The 19,548-nt window shown below is 40.3% G+C and overlaps 1 protein-coding gene across 1 annotated transcript in view; it reads right to left on the bottom strand.

The window, feature by feature from the left end:
* Positions 1-19,548, bottom strand: part of epha10 (EPH receptor A10) — a 168,425-nt gene that overhangs the window by 2,401 nt on the left and 146,476 nt on the right. The window contains exons 9-17 of the mRNA XM_085395208.1: positions 12,491-12,546; positions 9,363-9,488; positions 8,037-8,222; positions 5,769-5,830; positions 5,167-5,283; positions 4,379-4,465; positions 3,894-4,046; positions 1,200-1,390; positions 933-1,097 (exon numbers count right to left, since the gene is read on the bottom strand). Coding sequence (XP_085251334.1) covers positions 933-1,097; positions 1,200-1,390; positions 3,894-4,046; positions 4,379-4,465; positions 5,167-5,283; positions 5,769-5,830; positions 8,037-8,222; positions 9,363-9,488; positions 12,491-12,546 — 1,143 coding nt within the window. The remainder of the gene's footprint in view (positions 1-932; positions 1,098-1,199; positions 1,391-3,893; positions 4,047-4,378; positions 4,466-5,166; positions 5,284-5,768; positions 5,831-8,036; positions 8,223-9,362; positions 9,489-12,490; positions 12,547-19,548) is intronic.

Raw genomic sequence — 19,548 nt, 5'->3', positions numbered from 1 at the left:
AAGATGTGGATTGATTGTTTTTAACGATGTTTCGCTTTTATGATTTTTGTTTAACAAAGATGTAAGACTGAAAAGGCAGTTTTAGTCAGCTTACTTTAAAATGCAAGCCAAACCCAAATGTTAAAAAACATGATGCAGTGGAATTCTAATCCTTTACGCTAAAAAAATACACCATTACTGTATCTTTGACCTAACAGTAAGGACACCAGTTATTGCAGAAACATTTTTCTGTAGCAATCTTTATATGAAACAGAATGAGGCTGCACACATATGTTTTCAGGGAATACCACTTCCAGTTTCTTAAATGTATTCGTTTGCGTCTTTATATTAATTCAGCACAGACGCCCAGCTGTCTTAGATATGGCTGACGCAACTCTCTGACACACACCCCTGAGCTCAGATGGGAAAGACGTCATTTTAGATTCAGATTAAGAGATTAATCTCAGAGTTCACTGGGTCAGTTTGACACTTTGAGGCTTTTAGAAAACTGGAAAGGTCTGCTGCTTCTTAGAAATTCCTTCACTGTTAATACTCAACACTGTAAATAAGAAACTCGTGTTCTTCGTGTCAAATTTTTTTGACACGAATGGTATAACATGTATGGTATAACAAGTGCCATATTTAGACATATTTAAATGGAGCTAAAAAGGTTGGTGTCTTCTGTGACATCTCATTTTTTTATATACAGTTAACATGTTTTATTATAAGTAAGTTATCTAGTAAATAAACAGCCAAATATTTGCTCAAACACAGGGTGATGTCTCCTTACCTACATATATCTTATAAACACTGATTCAGTTGCTTTTAAAGTCTTGAATATTAGCAGTTTTTTACTGGAATGAATTGGCTTCTTATTCTTTTATTAAGGTACCCTTCTGTTAAAAAAATGTAATGAAAAGGTCACACAGTCAGAATTGTACAAAACTACTCACTGTACAGTCATTCGTGCCACAGACTCCAAGTAGCAGTATCCCGCAGCAGTGAAGTTGTCCTTGTATCGGCCCATGTCTACTGCATCCAGCCACTCTCCAACAGAGTTAAAAGATGGGAAGGTGGGGAGAGGCCTGTCAGCTAGTGTAATGGATGAACTCAGGGTTCTATAGTGGGGGAAATAACGATTAAGGCTTTGTAAAAGTAACTTTTTAAAAAATTTATACATTCAAGGATCTACTCCAACTCATGTAGTCATGAGACTGTACCTTCGCGCCAGTGTGGAGGAACCGATACCATCAGGCGAGCGAATGCTCTTGCTGAGGGCCGAGTGGATCTGACTAAAGCTGGGCCTCTCCGTCCTCTCCTTCTGCCAACAGTCCAGCATCAGCTGATGGAGATGTGGAGGGCAGTTAACTGGAGCTGGCAGCCTGAAACCGTCCTCGATGGCCTTTATCACCTACGCACAGAAAGAGGAAATCGATAATATCAGATTAGAAATTAGTTTTGTGATTTTCCAGTACTCATGGTATAATTGGATACATTCTTAAAGAGCATGTCTGAGTGGTAGGGCAGAGTGGGAGAGGTGAACGAGGATGTAGAGAAGTTTTGTCCTACTTTCAAAGTTCAATAAGATGCTTAAAACCTTTTCCCCTTGCAGTGGACTTGCTTAGTTGCCAAGAATAGAAGTCTTACAGAACAGAACAGAAGACTGTATAGGTCACACGTGGAAAAAAAAAATTAAATAAAAGTACATAATAATCACACTACCTAGAATGTCCCACTGTATGGCTTAAAATCTAAAACTGACCTTGCAAGCCTGCGGCAACTGTAATACTTAGATTTCACAGAGATATCATCACCCTAATATGAGTGGAATACATTATGTTTTTGGTAATAAAAAGGCTCCAGAACTGTACAGCAGGTATGCAATCACAGAGGGGAAAAAAGAGCCCCTGCAAATTTGTTCACAACTAACTGACGCTGTATGCAGACTTAAAGGTCAGTTAGTGTGATATCCACTGTCACTTGGTGTACTTCACACGATACTTACTGGGTATCACAATAACAGCACCTTTTCATTTCCAATAATACAATATGCGGTAGGTCTTTGAATTGGGGGGAAAAAAATCAAACCAGCCAAGTTTGAAATACCAGAAACATCAAAGCAATGAAACAAACACTCCATTAAAAAGTCTGTGCTTTCTTAAATACAAGATAAGATAAGATAAGATAACCTTTATTAGTCCCACACGTGGGAAATTTGTTTTGTCACAGCAGGAAGTGGACAGTGCAAAAGTTATGAGGCAAAAATTAGAATACAATAAGAATAAATACAGTACACAACTGTACAGAATAGAATAAAATAAAATACTATATACAGTAGAATAAAATAAAATAAATATACAATAAGATAAAAATAGAATACAAATACAAATACTATATACAACTGAGTAAAAATACAACGATGACAGAAAGATAAACTATCAAATTTCAGAAAATGTTTAATCTCTGCTCAGCATCATCACCAGGCCTCTGAAAACTCACTGTCTTCAAACAGCAGTGCTTGAAAGCATCCTTCCAGACTCTTGATGTTCTTTACTGCTCCATCAAGCTAATGTCGCCCCCTATTAAAAATCATTCACTCAAACACCCCACGAGATGTTTCCTTTCAGTATATCTAGGGACATGGGATATATCCTCCACCGCAACCACTCTAAGAAATACAATCTCCTTAAAGGAGGCAATAAAGTCTGAGAATAATCACAAAAATGACATCCATCAGCAGCATTAATTCCTAAAACACTCTCTTCTCTCTCTGCCTACCCGGCCACCCACTTCCCCACTCCACCATCCTCTCAGCCCCTTAAGCTTCTATCTCAGTAAAGAGCATTCATAAAATGCTTTTCAGCATTTGACATTTTCCATTTAATCAGAGCCAGTAGGTAAAGGGCACGACGGATCACAGGTGGACAGGCCGACCAACAATTCCGTTATGATATAATGTATCAATTTAAAGTGGATTAATATCCCTGGCGCTCTACAAGCTTGATCTTTGCCCTCTCAATTGGAAAGTTTGATAATATAAACCAGGCTGAGATGAAACTTTCGCCAGCTTTATAAAAGGGCACTAACAAAGAGTATTAAAAAGCTACCTATTCTTGTGCTCGCTGAATAACTCATGCATATTAATTTGGGACATTCAAAAATGGAACATGCAAGTAATCAGTTGCTTTACGCGTAGCTGCCTGCAGAAAATGTAGTCTTTATGATAAAATTCATTTGAAAAGGCATTAGGATGATGAAAAATAATATGTCTTGAAAAAAGCTCTTTGCTGATAATGCCTGGAGTGTCACTGGCCTCACTAATAAGAAAAGCAGTAACAAGGATCTGCTGTCTGTTGTCTCATATGCAGACCTGTATCCTGCTTTCAGCTATACTATAGAGGCATGACATCCTTAAAAAGGGGGGAAATATAAACCTCTTTTTTAGGACAAAGAAAAAAGAGTGACAAGGAAAATGGGCCCACCCAAAGTGACTTTTAAAGGTTGCTAGTGGTGGCAGGGTCCTATTAACTGGACAGTCACTCCCCTCAAATAGTGCTTTACATTTCTTGAAATAAGCTGACTATTTTCTGAGAGATTTTCTACACTTAATAGCAGGGTGGCAGCCAGGGATAGGCAGTGGACACTAGAAGGGGGTCAATGCATCCTTAAGAGAAAACAGGATTGGTCATGGAGCTGATGCAGACTTAAAGAGGGGGACTTAGGCCCTGCAATAGCTCTCAGAGGTACTGTGGCTTCTCGGTTTTCTATTAATAAGATGCATGGTGGGCACAGATAGAAAATTCATTGATAAAAAAAAATTAGAGAGCGGCAAAAGAGAGAGGTAGGGTACAAAAGTATAGAAATTAATATTGAAATTGGAGCAAGGAATATGGAGAATTTAAATGCACACTTACATCCTGGTTGCCCATATCCCAGTAGGGTCTCTCGCCATAGGACATGACCTCCCACATGACAATGCCAAAGCTCCAGACATCTGAGGCAGAGGAGAAACGATGGTACTGGATGGCTTCTGGAGCGGTCCACAGCACCACACTTTTCCCTCCATGCTGGCGGAGAGGAACAGGAGAGGTAAGACAAGATGTAAAAGTGTGTGGAGAGTTCACCAAAGTAAAGCTTTAATATTCTCTTTGAAAAGCTTTGAGCATATTTCCAGCAGATCAAAGGAACTGTTCGGAGATTGGGTTCACCTTGGACTGAAATCCTAAAATAACCATAGAAACACTGGATTTTTCTCCCCCTCTACCTCAAAGCCCACGTGACCTCACCTGAACTTGACATAACATATGATAATTCCCATTTGATCAGACTCATTAAGAAAATATGCCCTACATGTGTGAGTTATAAGATGTATAAGGTTGCAGAAAAAATGTTATCTCACCAGCGTGGTGTAGATGGCCTCTATTTTGTCCTCCTGAAGAGGTCTGAAGCCAGACACCTTGCAGCCAAGGTTGGAGTTAACCAGCACCTGCGATTTGGAAAACAGGCTGATTAGCATGGCTTACATTTGGAGGGGAAATGCTCACAGTATGAGAGCTCACTACCCTGGTGGGCAAAGCTCTTATCACACCAGAGACAATTGATTGTTTACAAGAACAGATGTTCCTGATTTTCCACAACATGACCACTGCATCTGTAGTTTGATAGACTGCCTCTTCTATGAAAGACAAAAAACCAAACAAAACACACACACACACACAGTCGTGTTTTCATATCCTTGTGGGGACATCTAATTGACATAATGCTTTCCCTAGTCGTTTACCATAACCGTAACCACCAAAAATAAAAGCCTAACTCTAACCCTAACCATAACCTAATTGTAACCCTGACACTAAAACCACATTTTGAGTCTCAAAAATGCCTTCAAACTTGTGGGGACGGGTTTTTTGTCCCCATAAGGGGTGTTGGTCCCCACAAAGATATGTAAACATGGTACACACACACACACACACACCCCTAATGAAACGTGGGTGACACAATAATTTAGACAGTTTTGTCTAATTTTCAGCTTCATGTAGTCTTTCAGTAAAAAACCTACAGGTGAGTGCTTTCAAAGATGTTTGCAGACAAGAACGAATTGTAGTCTGCAAAAACTCATTATAGAACACGACATCCTGTTCATCACACCATACCTGTCCTCTATCATCTACTCCCACCTGCTCCCCTTACCTTGTGCGCGGCGAGCCGTTTGTGGACAAAGCCCATTTCGGTGAGGTACTTCATCCCCGACGCCACTCCGGTCAGCAAATCCATCAACTGCATTATACTCAACTGGCCTTCATGTTTCTGAGGTTACAGAAGGAAAAAGAGAAAGATGAAGAAGAGGTGGGAGAGAAGATTGTGAGCAGGCTGAATGGAAGGGGGAGAAAAAAAGCACATCTGCCTCTGCTTTACAATGTTGTGCTTGCTGAGCTGAAAACCTTTATTTGGAGAATAAAAACAAACAGGCCATTAATTCATATCATTATAAACCACAGTGAAGTGGTTCACAGAGCAAAGGGGCACACTAACAGTTTACAGAAGCTTACAGCAGCTTTGAGCAGAAACACTCCATTTGTGCAGTTAATTATGCTATGTTTTCCTTATTACAGTAATAAGCACAAGAATTGCTGCCCTAGGACCACATTATATTAACGGTATATTTAGGACAAGTAGAACAAAAGTGTTGTTAGTGCAGCTGCTTGAAAACAGAGAGTAGTAATGAGTAATTACAGTTTAATAATGAGCATCAGCACATATATTTAAGATGAATGCACAGTAATGAAACTTACCCTAAGGAATGAATCTAAGGCTCCGTTAGACATGCACTCCACTATGATCATCATGGTGTTTCCTGGACAAAGACATGACAGAGGGCATATATGAACAATTGAAACGGGGATAAAATTGTGAAGTCAAGGGAAAAAGGGAAGCAATAGCATGATAATAGAGACATTGGGAATAGGGAAGGAATAAAGTGAGTCTAGTCCACTTGGCAAGCATTGTGCGAAGCCATTCTTCACTCGGTGAACTGTAGTGAAGCCTGGAGAACCTGTGCGCTGCCCTGGCTGTCTCAGCAAGTTTAACGACCCTGAAACACTCACACACGCACGCTCTTACTGTGCACAATAGCACGCGCTCATATACACTACACGCGTGCTCACACACATACTGTGCCGAGGCCCAGATGGCAGGGATCCAGTAGTGCTATGAAGTGCACGGAGGAGGGAAATGAAAATAAAACTGCAGTTGTTGGAAGGGAGACGAAAGGAGGAAAAGATTGCGGGAGGTTGAGACAGTAAGATAAACCTTGACAGATATGTAAACAACTTTACATCTACAAACACATATTCTAGGATGGAAAGGTGGTCTGATCAGTCCTGACAGTTTATGCAGGCATAATACAAGAATGATAAATTGCCACTGTAAAATCCCCGGTTTCCAGTTTCCCAGCATTACTACGCTTTTAGGAAGCTATTTGAAAAGGTTACCAAATATGCTGTGGGAAGCGAGAGCCAGGGATGCTGCCATAATTTGCCAGCCATCATGTAATTAATGTGAGCTGGATAATGAGTCTGTGGTTGAACGGGCTTGCGCAGGGCTGGAATGGCCGATGTATTCAGCTACAACCATGGACCGACTATGCAGTAAAAATATGTCTATTTCTTGTGGTTATCTACAAGAACATCTTTGTTTGCAGTCCTGCTACCAGCTGTTCCAGGTCTCCCACACTGTGATTTGTTTTCTGCTACTCTCACTTTTTTTGATAATGATTATAATAGGTTTAAATAGTGACTTCATTGATCACCCATTTAACACATGCCTCTAAATTATGAATAGAAAGATTAGTATAGAACAAAGGGACAATAGGTGGTATTTTGCAGGTGAGTGAGATGTATTGGGCGGATGGAAGGGGGGCTAAATAAGAATCCGGTGGGGGCGTAAGTGATGTAAAGCAGGTGATTTGTAGTCTAACGGCATGTGGGCGTGCGTGGGTGTGTGTGCAAAGATTTGTGATTTCATGCCAAGTGAAGAGGCAGGCGAGCAGGTGTGTGTGTGTGTTTGTCAGTGATGGTAAAGAAAAAGTGAGCATATGGGACAGCCTTTTCGTGTGTGCGTGGTGAGGAGTGTGCATGTTGGTTTTTGATGAATGTGTGTATGTGTGCATATGATGGTGGGTGGGATTGGAGTGCATCTCAGGGCCCCGCTGGGTCTCTAGCACCAATTACTGTACCCTGCACATCTGCTGCCATCCTACTGAGCACAGAGTGTGCTGGGGCACCGTGCCCACACACACACACACACACACACACACACACACACACACACACACACACACACACACACACACACACACACACACACACACACACACACACACACACCACCAAAAAGCATCGCAGCGGCAGTAACAAAAACTTCACAAACTCCTTAAAGCTTCTCCCTTCAGCTGCCATTCCCATTAACCTCTACCTCATCTTCTGTGACTCTCATGTCTCTTTCGTCAGTCTCCTCCCTTCAAGTTTTTTTTCCCCCACTCTCCTTCCATTCTGTTTTCGCTCTTGGACCTCAATTGCTATCTGTCAGCAGAAAATAGACCTTGATGTAGCTCCGCTGCTGCTAGCACAAGGCATCCATCTACCCACCCTGCTTTCTCCTTTTCAAACTTTACTTCTTGTTCCATCCTCCTCTCTTGCCCTCTTTGCTGTAAGCGCTGACCCCCACGTGTGAGTTATTGAGGTATCTGGAGTGTCTTAGCGCTCCTCCCAATCCTTGTCCCTTGCTACTCCCTTTTACCCTCTCTGTATGCAATTTTAAGATGCTTAAATCCCAATTACCCCTTTTCAACAGCCTTACTTCCTTCAACAACTGAGCTGGTCAAACTGTAGAATTTTTCCCTGATCCTTGGATTCCTATGTTTTTTTCCACTCTGTGCTTCTTTTCATCTATACCCATTTTCCTTTGTTTTCCCATTCTTTTCCCAGTGGTATCCCCTTACTACTATACTACCTTTCTGTTTCTGCTCTCTGCACAATATCCCTCTCTCCCTCCTTTCTTACCAGTGGTGATAACGCCCTCCAGCCGGATTATGTTAGAGTGGTCAAATTGCCCGAGAATGCCAGCTTCGCTAAGAAAGGAACGGCGCTGCTTGTCAGAACAACCAGCCCTTAACGTCTTTATGGCCACAGGCAGCTCCCTCTTACTGGGCAACTTCAGGCAGCCACGGCACACCTCCCCAAAGTCACCTGTGGGGGGAGACAAACAGAGGTCGTGATCAGTGTCAACGGATGCACAGAAAGAGAGCGCTGAGGGAGAAAAACATCAAAAGAATGCGAGAAGAAATGAGTAAGGGTTAGACTGAAGGGGATAGAGGGGGAAGCCAGACTTAGATGAAGAAATACTACTTCATGTTGGGAAGAAAGAGTGATGACATTGAGAGAAAAAGATGAAATACAAAGGGATCAAAGAGAGATCAAAGATGGAGTAGAGTGCAGGTGAAACACTGAAGCATCTACTAGAGGCAAATACAATAGCCACAATAGTTTAGCGCAATTTTGGCAAAGGTCTGCAAGTTCCCAAATTTGATTGAACTGGATGCCAATTCAGCCTCAAAGCAGATTCAGAGAAAGTGCAAAAAGACACAGAGTTGACTTTGAAAGGTTTCTAATAGTTTTGGCTTTCTTTTTAACACAGGACAATATATTTTAGCATTTTTGCTATAATATTTGGAAAATTAATGGATTAAAATTGGTTGTCATTCATAATTTCTACTGTGCTATATACTGCTTTTGATTATATCCTCATTCCTAAAATGCATTTGCATGCTTAGCAAAATCTAAATGAAACAGAGGGAGTTATTCAACACAATCTATTTAATATTTCATGTAGCATAAATATTACAAAGACAACATGAGAGATGGATTTATTTTTGTTTAATTAAAAAAAATATTCATTTTAAATGTAATGCCCGCAACATGTTTTTGTTCACTACTTTTTTGAACAGGAAACGCTCACTGTAGTTATGATTCCAAAACCTCTCAAAGCAGAAATATTATCCAGCAAGTTGCCTTTTCAGATATGGAAGCTCACATGTCATGTGCACTAATACTACAACAAACTAGATGCTATTTTGTTAAACCACAGTATAGCTTTCTAGTTCTCCTCAATCTTAAAGGAGCTTGGAGCTTAAAGGATGAACAACATGTGTACAGTTCCATTGAATATGTACAATGACAGTAAAGGGCTTTTCTATTCTTCTATTCTCTTCTACCCCACTCTAAAATTGCTGAGCCCACGCACCCTTTCACCGAGTGGTGAAGTCCTCCACCATCATCTCTGGGATGAATAGTGGAATCTGAGATGCTTTCTTGTGTATAATCATGTACCTGTGTGCACAATTCTCTCGATCTTGATGCTCGAGTTGTCCAGCTCTTTGGCAAAGGCATGGACAGCCTGAAGTAGGTCTTCGCAAGTCTCGGGGTCAATGTAGGTCCTCCGTGTTGGGATCTTAACTGCAGTGGTATAAACACACAAAAATATTTATATAGTTTTAAAACTGGTGATATAAAATGAGACATGTGTTTTCTACACTTTGTAAGACATTACATCATTTATTGTGCACATTCTTTATAACGTCTGAAGTACCCAGCAGCAACATATCCACATTAGATATAAAGAAACACTCCCAGACTGGCTGGACCTCGCTCTCAACACAAAGCAAAGCATTTCTAAAGTCTGCATCGCTTTGTGCTCTACTGAGGCTACCATCAGTGAAAGGAATTGCTATGTCTGTCTCCTTCAAGAAAGACTTTCTCTGTGTATGATAGTTGAACATTAGACCAAAATGTTGTGTCTGGGAAGAAGGCTTTGCTCTTTGATCTCCAGCCTGAAATCAATACCAGAGTTTTACCATTGATGTTTGAAAATGCTGAAAAGCTTTCTTCTATCAAACTCTATATAGCTCTATATAACTGTAGGGTTAAGGTAAATATCTCAGTTCTTAGTCAGTTTTTCAAGGTTATAATACACTTTTATATATACACTTTTATTCAAGTGTTGGACTGAATGTTCTTTCCTATAGTAGCTTAAAATCAGACACAAATGCACAAAACACATAGCATCTGGGTTGGAAACATGAAGCTGAGCCTTAAATCTGCATTCTATCTAAAGGCCACCAGATGGCGATACTTGTGGTTGCAATAAAGATTTCCTGTCTTACAGACGTCGATGGGAAATCAGCTGACCTCTGGGTTTATGGGCTCAGTCATGCATTTTGAGACTATTTTGTAAATTTTGTTCATACCATGTTTCAAAATGGAGGATTACCTGTGGTATGAAAGCACGCAGTCATTGGCTTACAACTTGTCATTACCCAATGAGCACGCAGTTTCACAGTCAGACCCACCCCTTCCTGCCATATCCGTTTTTTTCCCCCTCTAGCAAAGATGGAAACGCTCATCTTGAAGCTTCACAGCAGGACTTCAAAACCCAGTGCGTAATATCACAAATACAACATTACATCATACATATGCCCACATACCAGGAAAAATCTCTACTCCAGTAAGGACTTAATCTTCAATCTGCATTTGTAGTATAAACTGTTCAAGGTCAGTCTGCTTGAATGTTCTTCCATCCATCCTCTTCCGCTGATCTAATTCAGAGCTGTGAGGGGACCAGTTGCCATAGGCTGAGTACATCCTGTACAAGTCGCCTGTCTGTCGCAGGTCTACTTGACTATAATCAACACCCAACTTTTCAAGGTTAACTAACAAATAGCTTTGTTAGCAAAGTCACCTTTGTAGCATTTAGCTTTTCATGTTCATTCATCACACATGCACTGCAGCAGCTGGTTAGATTCAGGGTTCACCGAGTTACTGCTATAGGCACACTCGAAGGGAAACTGAAACATATTCAAGAACATTTTCTTTCATTATAGACAGAAGAACACAAACTTCTTTGTGTCTTTCTCCGTTCATTTCCTTACACACCTTCTCTTGCCGTCGCTCTCTTATGCAGAGTCAGACTATCGATGGCATTGCAAATGAGTCACGAGCCTCTTCTCCTCGCATTCATGGAATATGTGCTGAATATTTCTAGGTCACATACTCTGACATAAAACTAATATTCTGAGCAGTGTCACTTATGATGAGTCTCCTTCTCTGCCAGTTCACCTCATCACACTTAATCCCTCAAACCTCTTAGTGCGCCCTTCACTCACTCACTCATTTCCCCTCCTTTTCCCCTCCTTCTTCCTCTACTTTATTACTCACACGCTCATTTATTCACTTTTCGTCTCTCTTCCCCTGTCCTCACGCGTTAATATATGGTTGTAGAATGTGTTTTAAGAGTCTGGCAGGCGAACAGATGGGAAAAAAAAAAATCATAACACCCACTACTTTGCGTGCTTCCAGCTCTCGGACAAAGCAGACCTGCAGGAACGCGAAAGCATGCTGCACTGGGTTTGCATGCACGGAACGCAAAACGGACTTTTGTGTTGAATAATGAGGAAAAAATGTTTATATGGGTGTCCAAGTTTCGGAAAGAAAGGTGCGTGTGTGTGTCTCTGAAAAGCAGGCCAAAAATGTTTCGGTGTGTTTCTGTGTTTGTGTATATTACGTGCTTGTCAGCTGTTGGCATGTCTTTGTTTGGGAAGATTTAATTCCCATTCGCATGGCTTCGGCTCATTATTCATCAGACATAGTGCTCCAAACCTCTCTAGAGGGCTCAGTATGCTGGGAGATTAAACAACGCAAATGAGCACGAGCACACGCTTGCGCACTCACACACAATTAAAAAAAAAAAAGGAGAGAAAGCAAACTCTGCATGCATACACACATAAATAAACTCTAAAACACACACACACACACACACACACACACACACACACACACACACACACACACACACACACACACACACACACACACACACACACACAGCCACCACATTAGCAAAGCACTGACAGGCAAACCCGCACACAAACAGGAACAGATATGTCAAACTTGTTTCAATCTGTCACTGTCAAACAAAAAACCTATTAAGAGCTTTGTGACCAGAGGTTAAAAAAAGAAGCATTTACAACCTTGTAAAACAACATTTACTGTTCTGCTTTTGAAGCACAATCTCGCTTGTTGCCTGCCTTGTTCATGAGATTTTAGCCTTTTTTTTTTTCCCCCATTCTTTTTCCTCCCCTCATCTCCGGCTCTTTATCTTCCTCCTCCTCCTCCTGATTTCAATCTCTCCCCATCAAACTCAACCACGCACACACCACCCAATGGAGTGTGTCAGTGTGCTCAGAGTTGGCTAAGCATGCACTCAGAATTGCGAATCAAGGCTGCGGCGCTACTTAATGCCTCAAAAGTCATCTGTAATGCACGGGCATGTGTGTTCACATGCCATTCCCGCACTGGAATAGGAAAAGACAAAGCCTTTTTTCAGATTCCGCCTCCTGTCCCATACACTTTATACAGACACAGTGATGCTGTATAATACAATCATCACTTTTGTCACTTACATTGGAAGTAAAGTTCCTCATCTCCCTCTTGAGAAGCCTTACTGTAGCCACATTGCCTGCGAAGAAAGAGAGAGACGGTCATCAGAGAGAGTTTCTTTTTAATCCCATTTAGCAGACACAGGTAAATGGCAGAATCAGCTGCTCTTTATCTTGAGCCATGGTTATAAGTAGTAACTGCCAAGAGAGAAGAAGCAACAATGAGAATATTGACAGAGGAGAAAGGATGTGGAGAAGCATTCATAAAGACCCCTGAAGTGTTCACTCATCAGAAAAGTCCGAGGCTCAGTGCCAATCCTGCCTATTTGAGTGTGCCACCGACTCACACCAACAGCCTTGCAATTGATACACTATTGTTGTTTCACCTTGAATAACTTTTCATCCAAGAAATGAATATATATACACTTTGGCAACTGGACTGTCCTCATCCTTTGTCACCACAGGGGCCTAAAGAGGAGCAAGCTCAATAGGATCTCACTGTTGATGGCTTCTGGCTGAAAAAAAGCTTCTTTTTCTTTTCTTTGCATGCAACACAAATGCCACGCACACTCACACTGTCAGTGACAAATTAACATTTGGCTGGCTACTAACAAACTTACTTAGATTAGAAAAATAGAGGAAAAACAAGACTAAAGAATTACTGAGGATATAATTAACAACATCAGAAGTTTTTCTAACAACCGGTTTCCAATAAAATATAGTCTACAAATACCAAAATATAGTATAAAAGTGTGCAAAAGTCTCAAGCCTCCTCTCATTTCTTTGTATATTCATAGGAAAACTGAAAATGTTGCGCTGACTTATTGGAGCATGCGCAAACATACATGGAAATACAACATGAAAGCCAGAAACAGAGTTTGTATAATTCAGTAATGGTAAGGTCCGGGTTTTTCAATTCAGTTGTGCTTTTACTGCATTGGCAGTGTGTTTGGATTTTAATGTCATACTGAAAAATTAAGCAGTTCCCAATCTGATGCTTTCCAGATGGCATTGCATGGCGGATCAAAATCTGACTGTATTTTGTTTTTTTGGAGTTCATAATTCCATCAGTGTTGACGAGATCTCCAACGCTACTGTCTGGAATCGTAATTTACAGATGGCTATTGGCACTCAATGCTGTACCTCTCTCCTGATGTCATCCATAGATTTTGTTGATGATTTTAACCAAAACGATTTATTACTCGATGAGTGCCATTGCCACTGATTTTCAGTCCAGTTTTTGTATAATTTGGTATACCTGTATTTCTCTCCTAAAAATGGTATCTTGACACTACCCATTAGACCATTTCTGATGAGGCTTCGCTAAACACTAATTCTTATACACATGACTTTCAGATACTATTCATCTGCATTAGATAGTGTTTCAGGCTTGTCCCTTCTTTTGTCCAGTTTGCTCCCTTTTTTAAGGACACACTGCAAACTATGCTAAGGTATACCAAGTTGTTTAACCAAGTGTTCAAAACCTTTTCAAAAACATTACAAGAAAGTTTCGCTCCTTGGAAGCAAAATATAAAGAAATGAGGGGTAGTTTAAAATTTCTGCATAGCACATTTAAATGCTTTATATGGAATGAGAAGGTCAAGTACAAACATCTGAAAGTTTTCTTCAAATGCCAATCTTGAGAGTGCCTCGTCCTTCAGGTCTTTAGCAAATCAGTTTAGCCTAAGCCTTTTAAAAGAACAGACGTGTATGTATATCTGCATCAATAATATCAACAAGTGAACATGGAACATACTTAACGTTCTGCTGCCATGGCTAGCAAAGACTGCTGTGGCTGTTTTGACAAAGAAGTCACAACGTGTCACAGTTAAGGCCCGAGCACAGATGACACTGAGGTGTAGATTTATGTTTAAGTACAATATTATACCTGCTCAGGCAGGCATGTGTTAATGTGAACATCATAATATATCTGCACTACACAAAGAGCTGGTGCACAGCTGAGAGGGAGTATACAGAGAGTACGACAGTCGTATGTATGTGCACATGGGAATGTTAATGTGTGTCGTTTGTGCATGAGTGTGTCTGCACAAATTCATGTGGGCGCACATGTGTGTGTGTGCGCGCTTTACAGGATCCTGTTATATTGCATGTGCATGTCCCCGTGAGTTTTTATAAGGAGAGACGTGGCTGAGGGTGAGGCTGACACATCCCTCAGCCTGTGTAGCAGTTGGGTCTGAGACAAGGTCAGGACCCTGTCTGTCAAAACACACCAGCAGACACATGCACCACAACTCCTCAGGGCAGGAGATATCAGACCGGAGAGAGGAGACAAGAATTAATAGATAAGGGAGCACAGCGTAAAGGGAGCAAGGGGTGGGAATGGGAGGAAGATGAGAATGGAGGGCACCACGGTACCGAGAGAAACAAGATGCAGGAGACCAAAGGGAGGAGTGGAGGTAAGGGAGCAAATAGCGAACGCGGCAAGGGGAGAAGGGCAAAGCAGTGGAGAAATCATCGAGAGAAATGAAGGAAGTACTGCTGCGACGAAGAGGCAGAGGAAGTGACATGAAAATAAGAGGTTGCGAACAAGAGGATAATTGGGAAGAAGGTTATGCAAGGAAGTTGAAACTTGAAGAGGCACACAGTATAGCCTATAAAGTAGACTGCAAGGAGCAGCGGAAGAAGCAAAGAGAGACGAAAAATATGCATCTCAGAGATTAGAAAAGTAACAGAAAAACAGAAGCTAGGACACACAGCAGGATAAATCAACCATCTAAGCCCTGTACTCATTAAATAACTGCCACAAATTGATATATATATATTTAAAATAGTATGCTTATTGAACCTTCTGAAAAATTAAAAAATAAGAGTTAATATCAATTAGCATATATGAGTTTTAATTTTTATCATATTAGCTACATCTGGCATCTTTTTGCAATTTGTTTCTTAAAAATATACGTTCAAATTAGAGACAAAGTCTCAAAAACTCACAAAAACCCATGTATCAAATATGATACACTAGGCATAAGGAGTTAAAGGAGTGACAACAAGCTAATAAGCATGAATACTAATACCAAATACCAAAGAAGGATGTAGTAGAAAGTAGTAGTAGCAGGAGTAGTGGTAGGGATGCATGAAAAAGACTCATAAATTGATTTATGTGACCATTTCCCTTTCTTCTTCTGAAATGTCATATATGTGACAAAAATGAAATAGCAGATGCAAAGTAGTACTCATTGGAAGGTTGCTTCTTATTGAGTATGAATTCCCACTCCCTTTCAACATGTAAATTAATCAGAATGTTTTTTTGTATGTAATTTGTATAGTATATTTTTTTTTCTCTCATTTCTTTTCTAAATGTACTTGTATATTGTTCACATGTTGAAATAAATTACCAATCAATCAATCAATCAATCAATCAATATGACTGGCCTTTACATTTTTAGTTTGATTTCAGATCTCGGTGGAGCGCAGTGGCGAGGATATAAATAAAACTGTGCTGAACCGCTTCATGAAAAAGGAAAGAAATGGTTATTATGATTCTCTCGGTATGAGGAAATGAAAGGAGACAGAAATGTGGGGCTAGGGGAGCAGGGAGAAAGAGACTACAGACATGCCAGTGTACCTGGGCATCAGCTCTGTGAAGGGAGGAAGAGGAGAAAGAAGAGGAGGAGGAGGAAGGGTGGAGAAGGAGGTCGAAAGCAGCACCACGCTAGCAGGAGTTACATTGGAAGAGCCTGAGCAGACGCTGCTGGGAAGAAAACAAGGAGGGGGTGCCATTGTCAATTCTGGCTCTTTTCATGAATTTAGTCATTCAACACAACTTTGGATCCAAAACAGATTTTTCTCTAAAATCTAATCACTGGAATACAGTGGATGCTATCAAGTAAACATACAGTACAAAAAATCATATAATATACTTTCAATTTTTGTAAACAGACCTTGCAGTCTATTTCTAAAACTAGAATTACAAGAATTCTGGACTGATTTTTAAATTTCACAACTTCAAAAGAACCAGATGGCAGAAGGAAATGTGTGGATGGTGAATGCTAAAATTTCTGGCCAAACTCTGTCACTGTCTGCTCAGCTTCTTCAAATGTTAGTTTTGGCAAGACTTCTTTTCTCTTTAATAATAATAATAATAATAATAATAATAATAATGGATACTTTATTGATCCCCATGGGGAAATTACTTGTTTTTCTCTGCATTTGACCCATTCACTCAGTGAAGCAGTGGGCAGCCCACTAAGCAGGCGCCCGGGGAGCAGTGTGTAGGGACGGTACCTTGCTCAGGGGTACCTCAGGGTAGCCGTTAAGTGGATTCGAACCGCCGACCTTCCGATCATGGGGCGACCACTTTACCTACTGAGCTATCCCTGCCCCAATTCATTTAAGCCCTATTCATGAGCAGATATGTTCTTTGGGAGGGGGGAAAACAAACTTTTCATGTTGATTGACACTTCATTATTCACATCTGTGAAATCCTGTCAATTTAATTGAGCTATGCCAACAATTCTATTTTTCACAAATCTGCATTTTCATTTCCTAATATTATGTCATATGCATGAAGTGGATGGAATTTCTGTTTTAAATGCCACACAATGTTTATTTAAGACATGTTTCAATACTTTTGCAAAAACCTTAATGTAGAATATCTGTAAAACTCAACTAGCAAAACTACTGCATTAAAATTTTGCTGCTATATTTAACAAATTAGTAGATTTTCCCTTTGGTTATGTGAATAGCATTAACTATGGAAGCAAAAATGTTGATTGTTCTAGTTGTATGACATATAGTTATTGCAATGAATAGGTTAAGTGAGGTTTTTTTTTTTTTTTAGATAGTTTTAGAGAAAGAAATGTTCTACACAACAACAACAACAACAACAAAAAAAAAAAATCTGAATCAAGCAGAAAAACAGACTTTCTCTATAAATCATATACTTCTAGCCTTTAGTACCCTGATTAACCATTTTGGCAAAACCGGTTATGTTAGCTGGAGAAGACTAAAAGAAACCAGGGCACCGATGAATGTATGCGTCTTATCCTGGCATCTGATCGATAGCCAATTAAAAACCACTCCCTTGTCATGTGTGGATAGAGTGAGTGACAGCTTGATACCTGTCAAAGTGGGGGACATGTTTAATATTTATTGATGCTATCATCTCACCTCATCTTATGGCTGGCAATAAAGCTAAAGCTCCTACAACCTTAGCATTGCAAACGAAACACCCAAGTAGCCTTATTTTAAAAGGTCCATCCTTCCATCTTCTTCTAATTATCTACCTCATCTTCATCATAGGGGAGCTAAAGCAGATATCACAGGCCAAGATTCTTGCCATGTTCCAGACACCTCAGAACTCAGATGTCAGGACTTGTGAGCGACATTATTCCCGAGTTAGCGGATTCTTAGCATAGTCGAGCTATTAGAACTAAAAAACATATTCAGAGATAAAGACTAATCACTGCTCTGCGTATGACTTAATGAGTTGAAAATACAAAACAGTGGCAGTACAGATTAAAAGTTTAGTTTTACTATTGTTTATGTTCAGTGCCGCCATCTTGGATTGATAACTCGGGGGTACGTTGTTCTGCTTCAACTTTCCGAGTGGGAGTTGAGGGGGTGTTACACAAAAAAAATCCGAGTTATTCGGGGAACGCAGGGCTCCCATCAGACAGCCGTCCACGCTCACATTCACACTTACAGCCAATTTAGAATCACCAGTTGACCTGGTGTGTGTGTGTTTGGACTGTGGGAGGAAGTTGCTGCCCAGAGGAAGAAAATGCAAACTCCACACAGAAAGGCCTCAGCTGGCTGGTCGAGGATGTCAGAATAGTTTGATAGGTTTTGTGTGTGCTTTTGCTTAATTTAATCAATTTCTATGGCAACTTCAAAAATCGATCATAATTATAAAATTAGTAATAACATGCACTTTTATGCAGCTGTACATTTTTAGGTACAGTCACTCACACTTTAGGGTGAGAACTTTAAAACAAAATAGAAGATGGATGTCATGTAAATTATGCTGCTTCCATGTCAGCTCTTTCAACTCCGTGCCTACATATCCTAGAATAATGCAGGTGCAGAATAATAGGTGAGAGAGCATGAATAGAATCCTAGCTGAGGTATTAGGCCGGAGGAGATTTACAATATGTATGGCAAAATGCACGTAAAATTAGGTAATTAAAAAAAAAAAAAAAAAGAGAACACTTTAACTTTTATCCATTAGTATAATGAGATTCACTTTATTCCACTGCTGAGTTTTGCTTTACTCGGATGAGCCCTGCTACCACATAAGTATCTCTCCCTTGGGGCAGATAAATAGTGTTACTCTAAAACCTACTCTCACACAAAGATAAAGACAAATATAGTTTCAGCTTCATTTGTAAGTTATTACTTACAAAGGTGTTAATTTAAACACTATCTGGTGAATAATAAACAGCAAGACTGACAAAATGGCTTTATGCATAAGTAACTTCCAGACATAAAAGCACTGATCTGTTCAACATATGCATGCACCTATACACTGCTGTGTTTGAGACCTTTTTTCTTAGCTTCCCCATCTCTTCCCCTTTGAATCCTACTTTTTTTTTTACTGTGTCACCAAGTGTCATCAGCCCTATGAAATGACCCTCATCTTTAATTTCCTGCTTCTTTCTTTCTTTCTTTCTTTCTTCTTGAACTCCTCTCCATCCTCTGTTCTTGATAACTTGTAACTCACTCACCAGACACCAAAACACACGCACACACACACACACGCACACATTCAATCAGAAGACACAGAAACGCATGCTGGTGTGGCTGGTGAAGGGTAAACAATCCTTGCACTGACCAGTCAAGCCTGGGCTTCCTGGAGAATGTTTGGGCAATGCCCTGGAACTCTGGCTCTATCAAACTCTGTCAGGCACCACTGGATTCTGTGTGTATGTGTGTAAATGATAGGATAGAGCATCAAGGTGAGGTTTCAAAGTGAAGAAAATACAAAATACCCTCTCTTATCTCATCACGCCCCCTCCACTTTTCATCTGTTTTTATTACCACTTTATGTTAATAAGAGTTCATAATAATTTGTATGTCACTGTAAGTGACTATGACTGATGATGAACCTGTGCTTAAATAAC

Source organism: Rhamphochromis longiceps, linkage group LG22 (assembly GCF_057381845.1).
Source record: "Rhamphochromis longiceps isolate RC_006_pf linkage group LG22, R_longiceps_female_GT1.1, whole genome shotgun sequence".
Lineage (NCBI taxonomy): Eukaryota > Metazoa > Chordata > Actinopteri > Cichliformes > Cichlidae > Rhamphochromis > Rhamphochromis longiceps.
Note: the sequence above shows the minus strand (reverse complement) of the source record. Positions and strands in the feature narration are given on the sequence as shown.